An 8,419-nucleotide genomic window follows, 5' to 3' on the forward strand; every position below is an offset into this window, starting at 1 on the left:
GGATGGCGCCGCGCTGCCGGCCCGGACCGCGGGAAGAGGGAGGAGGCAGGGGCGGGGCTGGGCCGGAGGGACGGACCAACTGCCGCGGCGGGCGGGGGGGGACGGGCCGTGACGTCACGGGCAAGATGGCGCCGCTTCCATGGCGGCTGGGCGGGCGCCATCTTAGCGCTCCTCCCACTGACCCCGAGGCGCCGCCGTTCCGAACGGCAATACCGGAAGTGCCGGCCGAGCCTCCCGTGCTCCGCGCCTGCGCGCTGCCGGCACAGCTCCATTGCCGCCATGCCCAAGGTGGTGTCCCGCTCCGTCGTGTGCTCCGACACCCGCGACCGCGAGGAGTACGACGACGGCGAGAAGCCGCTGCACGTCTACTACTGCCTGTGCGGGCAGATGGTGCTCGTGCTGGGTGAGCGGGGCCGCGGGGGGGCGGTAACGGTATCGGTACCGGTATCGGTGTCCTGACGGTCCGTGTGCTCAGACTGCCAGCTGGAGAAGCTGCCCATGAGGCCGCGGGACCGCGCCAGGGTGATCGACGCCGCCAAACACGCGCACAAGTTCTGCAATGCCGAGGAGGAGGAGACCGTGTTCCTGAGAAGGTCGGGGCACAGCGGAACAGCACGGGAGCACCGGGAACACGGGAACACGGTAACACGGCACGGCCATGACATCTCCCGTCTCTCTCCGCAGGCCTGAAGGCATCGAACGGCAGTTCAGGAAGAAGTGCGGCAAGTGAGCGAGCCATTGGGGATGGTGCTGCTCTGCTGAGTGCCACAGCACAGCGCTGCTCACAGCAGGGTGTGCTTTATTTCAGGTGTGGGTTGCTGCTGTTCTACCAGCACCAACAGAAGAACGCGCCCGTGACTTTCATTGTCGATGGTGCCGTGGTCAAGTTTGGACAAGGCTTTGGGAAAACCAACATATATACGCAGAAACAAGAGCCTCCCAAAAAGGTAACCTGCGCTACAAGGGGAAGGGCTGGCCCTGCTTTCAGTATGGAGCAAGGCAAGTCACGTATTAAAGAAGAAGAAAGAAATGGATCCATAAACACTAACTCCACTCTGGGTCTTCTCCCCCTTTGCCTTAAGTTCACTACTGTAGAGGTTGTTGTATCTTGTATCTAGAAGTCCCAGCACAAGAAAAGCAAGATACATTTGGAAATCTGGGCTTTGCCTTATTTTGAGACTTAGTCACTTAAAAGCTTCCATTTGTAAATAGGTCAGATTGGTAGAAGGTGTGGGAGTTCTCAAAATCTGGCTACAAGTGTCAGTGAGTTTGGTTCTGATAATCATATCGCTAAACCCAGAAACGAAATGCTTTGCCTTTTATCTATAGGTGATGATGACCAAACGGACCAAAGACATGGGCAAGTTCAGTTCTGTCACCGTTTCCACAATTGATGAAGAGGAGGAGGAGATCGAAGCAGTGAGTTTTGTCTGCATGGTGGCAGAGCTGACAGTTGTCTCACTGTTTGCATGAGATGTTGATGCTTCAGGGCTTGCTATTGCAAAGCAATGTTATGTGTGTTTCAGAGGGAGATTGCAGATTCCTATGCACAGAATGCAAAAGTGATTGAGAAACAGCTGGAACGCAAAGGGATGAGCAAAAGAAGGCTACAGGAGTTGGTGAGTGATTTGTTTTTAGAGCGGGGACATGCTGAGGCTCAGCCAGTTGGAGTATCCTTAATGCTGTGCTGCTAAGCCCACTTGACAGAGCAGGTCCTTACTGTGAGGTGTCAGGGCAGGCTAATGCTGCAGCAGAGGATCTGACTGCTCAGCTACCAGCACAAAGGTGTCTTGAAGAATTAGCAGAAAGAACATCACAGTTGATCTTATCTGCTGTGACAGGAGAGTATAGATGGGGGGAGAAGAGCGTGCGGCTTCCATCTCAGGGTGGGGGCCTACGGGAAAGCTGAAGTGGGAGTTTTAATAAGGGTAGGTTTCAGTAGGGAAAGGGAAAGGGGTTTTAAACTGGAAGAGGGTAGATTTAGACTAGATATTAGGAGGAAGCTCTTTATCATGAGGGTGGTGAGACACTGGATGCCCCCTCCCTGAAAGCATTAGAGGCCAGGCTGGATGGGGCTGTGAGCAGCCTGCTGTAGTGGGAGCTGTCCCTGCCTATGGCAGCGGGTTGGACCTAAAGGATCTTGAAGGTAGGAACCAACCCAAACCACTCTGTGATTCTCTGAAATGCTCACCTGTGCAGTTAGACTCGGTTTTTTTATGACTTTAAAAGCAGTCCCCTTGTACTGCAGGGGAGGAGGGAGTCAGTAAAGAACTGAGTTACTCTTGTTTGTGATGTGAAAAGCTTGTGATGTTGGGATAAGAAAGACACAACTCACTAGAGCACTGAAAGGAAACGTTCCCAGATATTATTATGTCATAATTTTCTTAGGCTGAGTTGGAAGCCAAGAAAGCCAAGATGAAAGGAACACTGATTGACAACCAGTTCAAATGAAGCACTCCACATCTGTTGTGTCTTTGGAGACAAGTGGAAGCTACCAGAAGCTATTGCAAGTCTGTCAGCAAAGACAACATTCAAGATGTGTGTGCAACCAGCTTGGAAGATGAGCACCTCCCTGGTGTAGTTGGTAACTCTGCTATGAATTTTGATAATTGAAATAGCTTTGGAAACTGTGGAAACTGAACATCTACACAATAGCAAGCTGCTGCAGACAGAACATTTACTTGTCAGAAAATCTTTGCTGGGTGCCTTTGGGAGTTCAGTGCACCTGTCTTTTCATTTTGATGGTTTTGAAACGTAGCAGAAGCCCATAAATGTATTAGACAGGTCAACCATACAGCAGAATCGTTACAAAAGTAAGCTTTGTTCATTGGGATATTTTAAAATGTGTCCAAAACATGCAGCATTCTTAGAGATGCACCATGTCAATGCAGGCTGGAATGGCTCTGGAGGTCTGGGGGTGTGAACAGCAGGCAGGTGTTGCAGGTAATCAGTATGTGCTTGGCCATGGCTTTAATTCTTAGCCACTGTTGAACACTGGAAAACTGCAGCTGTATGGAGTTACATTGCTGGCTACTAGAACATGAAATCCAGCCCTGTTTTATACTTCTGGAAACAAAGCCTGCCGGAGTATTACACCTCTAAGGATATAAGTAGATTGCTGGGAAGCACTGATGTGACTGCTGATGGTGTAAAGCAGAGCTCACATGCATCTCTGAACTCGCCAGCTGTTGGAACTGTGGAACATGAAGAAAACTGTTCTCAGTACATTGACACAGCCCTGGACGAAGACAGTGTTAAGAATTGGTGCATAAAATAACTCGTTTGGGAAATAATATCCTTTTATGTACTCTTTTACATCTTTTGTGATATGATAACAGTACTCTCCCCAGTCTGTGTCACTGTTACTTGGGATTAAATGCCATTTAATGGATCTGAACTAAAATACTCTTCCTGTGGTGTTCTTACTCTGCTGCATATGATAATATAACAGGTAAGCAATATACAAAATGCTTCATTTCACACAATTCTTATGGAAGGTTCTTTATGATTAGTGTAGGTTTTCCATCTGACTTGATAACCTTGGGGGTTATCAAGTGGGGGAACTTCAGTCTGCTTAGATTAAGGATGCATAACTCTTTCCTGCTTCAAGAAACACCAAGAACAGAAGCCCACTGAAGATCAGTGTTACTTGTGCACCTTCTTCCAGAAACACAGGAGCTGATGGCTCAAGTGTTTATTGTCTTGGATACCAACTATTAACCCTGGGTTCTCCCTAGACCAGGCCGCACACATCAGGTGTTTGTTGCCTTTTTGCAATGAGAGCTGTGCCTCCCTCAACTCAGGGCTCTCTCACAGGCTCAAAAAGAGAAATAAGCATTCTGCCAACCTCACCATCTCTTAGATATTTTTAATACGCTAGTTATGCAATGTATGGCTGGAACAGCTACAGAACAGAGACTCTGACAAGGTACATTGTTTAGCATGCATTTCTTAACGAGTCTGTCTAGATCTGGGTCACAATGATTTAAATCAAGTTGGAGTTTCACTTCTGGAGCTAAGTGAGCTAAAAGATGGTATCTGACAACAGCAACAGGAAGCGGGGGCTCCTAGTTCAAGTCCTCAGTTCAAAACGATGTAGGGTCCCCCTGCCACCACCGTGCAAGCTGGGCTGCCAGGCAGCACTCATTGCTCAGCAGCTGGCACAAACTGTGTGCATGTTGCTGGGTTTGAGCAGCAGTGCTGCCCACTGTGGGCATGGTGCACATGAAACATGGGCAGTATCTCCCACAGGAGGTAAAAGATTAACTGGTGAGCTGAGCAAGCTGCAGCCACAAATCTCACCCCACACACAGCCCCAGCAGCAGCAATGGGGCTGGGCACCACCTGAAGGAGGCAAATGGTTCTGGAGCCTTTAAAGTTCACCTTGGGCTGTAACAGCAGCCAGCACACAGCTTGCTATGACTTGCAGTGGATATTAATAAATACTAACACTTTTCAGGGTGACAAGGCAAGTGGCTGTGTAACAGCACTGGCCGAACAGCCTAAGGCCAACTGGATTCAGCTTCTGACGTTACCTGAAAGAGACCCATTGGGCTGCACTGGCCACCCCCAGCCATCCCATCACTGAGGCCAGCCTTGCCATTGTGTCACCAGCGCCTGGCTATTCTGTGCACAGCAAAGCCTGATTTGCTCATCATCTCTGCCCACAGCACGCTGCCTTTGGGTGGATGTCATGGTATTGATTTCCTCCGTGTGACCCAAAGCCACCTCTAGCCCTGCTCCTGTGCCCCTTCTCCCTGTCCAGGACAGGCCACGCTCTGAGCTGCTGCCAGCCCTCTGTGCCATGCAGCACCTGCCCCAGCTGCTAGCAAATATTTACCACCACTCTGTGGGCAGCCTGCCTGCGTCAACAGCTCATAAGTCAGGATTTACAGCTGCTGGTGGAAGGGCTGAGAGGAAAGCAGCCCCGCAGGAGCTCAGCCACCATGAGCCACCAGCGAAGGGGAAGCAGAACGGTACTTCTCACAGGAAAATGCTGTTCGTAAAGAGAATCCCTGCAAGAGCAAAGATCCCAGCCCTCCTGTGATGTGCTCCCATGGGCGGCAGAAGCAGGGCCTGGCTTGCAGCCCACCTGCCCGCAGGACTGGCTGAGGTTGGTCCTGTGCTGCCACCAGTGTTCCAAAAGATCCAGGGGGCTGAGCAGCACACAGCAATAACCTCAGTGCCCAGCAGCCCCAGTTCTATTTCAGTAACAGAAACTGCTGCCCTTTGCCGCACAAGTGTGTTTACCTGCCTCTGACGGACAGCAGCTGAGATCAGTTCTGGTGATTGGGATCAACCGCTTTGAGCAGGTCCAAGCAGGCAGAGAAGCAAAGAGCAGCAGCAGCCGGCAGTGCAGTCAGCCCAGTGCAGCCTCCACGGAGAGCTGGCAGCTGTGCTCTGGGGGGCTGCAGTCCCCCAAGAAGTCTTGGCAAAGGCCGAGCCACACACATCCCTGAGTCTCTGTGTGCTTTCCCCAAATTACCCCATCAGCGGGAAAGAATTTCCCCCAAATGTGAGACTGGGAGCAGCTTAGCTCTCACAGGGCAGGCAGGGCAGGCCCAGCAGGTAGACAGGCATCTTCTGACCTCAACCCAGCAGCCCAACACCTCCATGCAATGGCAAGCCTAGCCAGGGGCTTTGCAGAAAGAGCAGCAATTACCCACACTTATTTTCTCTGGCTGAGTTTTAACATGCCCAAGTAGGGAGTTCAGTTTCTAAGCCAGAACATGTGATGCCAGCTCCACTCTTCCAGGCTGCTGTGGATACTCCTTACGACTTCCCTCTGGTCCCCAGATGTTTAGTCCAGTGGGTGCTTTGCAGGAAAAGGTTCTGAAAAGAGCTTTCATCAGCCCCATGGAACACACAGCCCCAAGGCAGGACTGGTGGCACAAGGCCAGTACATGTCCCTTAGTTACCACCAGCACTCACTGCTGACCTCCACCAGGCTGGAAACACTCTCTCAGCAGGCTGCACTGCATTCACGTGCTGGAGCCCACAGTCAGTGGGTCATGCAGGGCTGTGCCTTCCCCCTCTACAATCACAGAGGTCCCTGGCCCCTCACACTGCAGCTGCTATGAGAACAACCATGAGACAAAGAAAGCTGGCATCGGATTTTTATTTCTTCGTACTCTTTAAACAGGAGTGACTGAAATAGAAACCATGTTTGAGTCCCAGCAGTGGGAATGATTTGATAAAGACGAGGCAGGAGGTTGTCCCTGCCCCATGCCAACCTGTATAAATATCATCCGTTACTGTTAGTAACTAGACAGTTTTCATACAAGTCCATGAATGGTCATAGATAACATATTACAACATGCCACTTCAGAACAAGAAATAACTTATGTGTACTTCTTAATTTCATCATACAGCACTAAGACGAAAGCACCACCCATTCCTCGGAGCACATTCGACCATGCACCTTTGAAAAACGCCTTGGAGCCCTCGTCCCGGGCAATCTTCCGCCAGCAGTCAAGAGTGCCACTGTACATTATGTCAGCTGTGGGAACAGACACTGTTAGAAACCTGCTGCCTATGACCCCCAAAGTCCAAGTCAGAACCCACCTAATGTATCTGGCAGTTGTACAACCTCATGTATCCATTTCTTGACTTACTTTTAGACGATGAGATCGCCCAGGCTTGTGTTACCCCCAGGAGACACTGGAAGGACCAGTCTGAGCAGAAGGCAGCTACTATTTCCTAGACACCAAAACTTCCAGCCCCAAAAGCTACTGCAGTCAGCCAGGCCGTGCCTGCACTGAAGGACAACCCTTCTTGGCCCAGAGACACAAGTTTCAACATCCTCAGGCAAGCTCTGCCATTCCTTCTTACTGAACAAACCCAACCTGCATGTTCCCCTTACAGGGATGCCACAAAGCCAATCTATTTGCCCCCACCTGACAGCTGCTTCTGCAGTCCCCTCATATCCTGCAGTTTACAAGAGGAGAAGGAATTTAAAGGCCTTGGTGAAGGGCAGCACACACTCCTGCCCCCAGCACAGACCCACTGCCAGCTGTTGATTCAGGGATGCCCACCAGCCCCTAACACAAGGAGAGAGGGAGCGACTTACTTCCTTTACGGCCGGACTGCATCATCATGCGGCGCCGAACTGTATCGAAGGGATAGGAGACCAAACCGGCCACCGCAGTGACCGACTGAGCGATCATCCAGCTGACCACGATGTGGGTGTTCTTTGGGTCGGGGAGCATTCCTGCGGGAGAGAGGCTCTGTGTGACATCAGCAGGTGAACCGGCAGCACGCACAGTGCAGGGCTAAGGGCCCACAGCTCCACGGGAGCGCCGTGCCACCCCACCTACCCTTCGCGGTATCGTAGATGCCGAAGTAGGCGGCTCTGTAGATGATGATGCCCTGGACGGACACGTTGAAGCCCTGGTACAGGCCCTTGAGGCCATCCGAGCGGAAGATCTTCACCAGGCAGTCACCGAGGCCGCTGAACTCGCGGTCGGCCCCGGCTTTACCCACGTCGGCGGCCAGGCGGGTCCGGGCGAAATCGAGGGGGTACACGAAGCAGAGCGAGGTAGCGCCGGCAGCGCCGCCGGACGCCAGGTTCCCCGCGAAGTATCGCCAGAACTGGGTGCGCTTGTCCACGCCGCCCAGGAAGATCTGCTTGTACTTGTCCTTGAAGGCGAAGTTGAGCGCTTGGGTGGGGAAGTACCGGATCACGTTGGCCAGGTTACCCCGCCAGAAGGACAGGACGCCCTGCTCGCGCGGGATGCGCACCACGCAGTCGATGATGCCCTTGTACTGCTTGTCGGCGGAGATCTGCTTGCTGGCGTGCTGCACCTGCGGGGGACACAGCACCAGCAGCGCCGTCAGCACCAGCAGCGCCGTCAGAGCGCCCGCCCGCCGCCCCGCAGCCCCCCTCTCCTTGACGACCTTGGAACGCCCGCCGCCCCCGTCCCGCCGCTCACCTGCAGCAGCAGCTTCACCCGCTCGATGGGGGCGACGGCGGTCTTGGAGATGGCGGCCGCCACCCCCCCGGCGAGGAAATCCTTGAGGAAGGACACGACCGCGTCGGCCATGGCGGGAGGCGGCGAGGAGAGGCCGGGCGGAACGCGACGGGGGAGGCGGCGCTGCGGCAGCGAGGCGGGAGCGAGGCCGAAATGGCCGCGTTATATACGGGCGGCGGAACACACGTGGGCGGGGGCGCGCCACGGCAACGCGCCGCCGCGTTCCACACGCCCATTGGCTGCGGGAGGGGGCGGGGCCGCCGCAGGGGGCGGGGCTTAGGACCACCGGGTGGCGCGGAGCGACGGGAACCGGCGGGAGACACCGGAGGGATGGAGCTGAGTGCGGGGCATGACTGCACACACAGCCGGGATAGAGCCCTGTGCGGGACATGACTGCACACACAGCCGGGATAGAGCCCTGTGCGGGACATGAGTGCACACACAGCCGG

The 8,419-nt window shown here is 53.6% G+C and overlaps 2 protein-coding genes across 3 annotated transcripts; one reads left to right on the forward strand and one right to left on the reverse strand.

Moving 5' to 3' along the window:
* Positions 1 to 2: 2 nt before the first annotated feature.
* On the forward strand, positions 3 to 3,403 carry STEEP1 (STING1 ER exit protein 1). 2 transcript variants are annotated; one of them, XM_015860807.3, is made up of 7 exons: positions 260 to 403; positions 476 to 593; positions 685 to 726; positions 809 to 947; positions 1,330 to 1,419; positions 1,527 to 1,619; positions 2,389 to 3,403. In XM_015860807.3, the coding sequence occupies exons 1-7, from the start codon at positions 280 to 282 to the stop codon at positions 2,449 to 2,451; spliced, it is 669 nt and encodes a 222-aa protein (XP_015716293.1). In that variant the 5' UTR covers positions 260 to 279; the 3' UTR covers positions 2,452 to 3,403. The 2 variants fall into 2 exon arrangements, with proteins under 2 accessions (XP_085402476.1, XP_015716293.1); XM_085546350.1 differs by lacking the exon at positions 476 to 593 and having other exon boundaries at positions 3 to 403.
* Positions 3,404 to 6,104: 2,701 nt separating this feature from the next.
* On the reverse strand, positions 6,105 to 8,108 carry SLC25A5 (solute carrier family 25 member 5). The gene is made up of 4 exons (XM_015860805.3): positions 7,932 to 8,108; positions 7,317 to 7,803; positions 7,070 to 7,210; positions 6,105 to 6,499 (listed from the first exon to the last, which is right to left on the reverse strand). Exons 1-4 carry the CDS (start codon positions 8,040 to 8,042, stop codon positions 6,342 to 6,344), a joined length of 897 nt encoding a protein of 298 aa, XP_015716291.1. The 5' UTR covers positions 8,043 to 8,108; the 3' UTR covers positions 6,105 to 6,341.
* Between the last annotated feature and the right edge of the window lie 311 nt (positions 8,109 to 8,419).

This window comes from Coturnix japonica, chromosome 4, assembly GCF_054131305.1.
Source record: "Coturnix japonica strain WE chromosome 4, WE-NBRP24, whole genome shotgun sequence".
Taxonomy (NCBI): Eukaryota; Metazoa; Chordata; class Aves; order Galliformes; family Phasianidae; genus Coturnix; species Coturnix japonica.

Coding starts and splice junctions, on each gene's coding strand:
- STEEP1 (XM_085546350.1), top strand. CDS start 3: ATGGCGCCGCGCTGCCGGCCCGGACCGCGGGAAGAGGGAGGAGGCAGG. Junction 404..684: donor GCAGATGGTGCTCGTGCTGG/GTGAGCGGGGCC, acceptor CTCTCTCCGCAG/GCCTGAAGGCATCGAACGGC. Junction 727..808: donor TTCAGGAAGAAGTGCGGCAA/GTGAGCGAGCCA, acceptor GCTTTATTTCAG/GTGTGGGTTGCTGCTGTTCT.
- SLC25A5 (XM_015860805.3), bottom strand. CDS start 8,042: ATGGCCGACGCGGTCGTGTCCTTCCTCAAGGATTTCCTCGCCGGGGGG. Junction 7,804..7,931: donor GGGTGAAGCTGCTGCTGCAG/GTGAGCGGCGGG, acceptor TGTCCCCCGCAG/GTGCAGCACGCCAGCAAGCA. Junction 6,500..7,069: donor GCAGTCCGGCCGTAAAGGAA/GTAAGTCGCTCC, acceptor CTGTTCCCACAG/CTGACATAATGTACAGTGGC.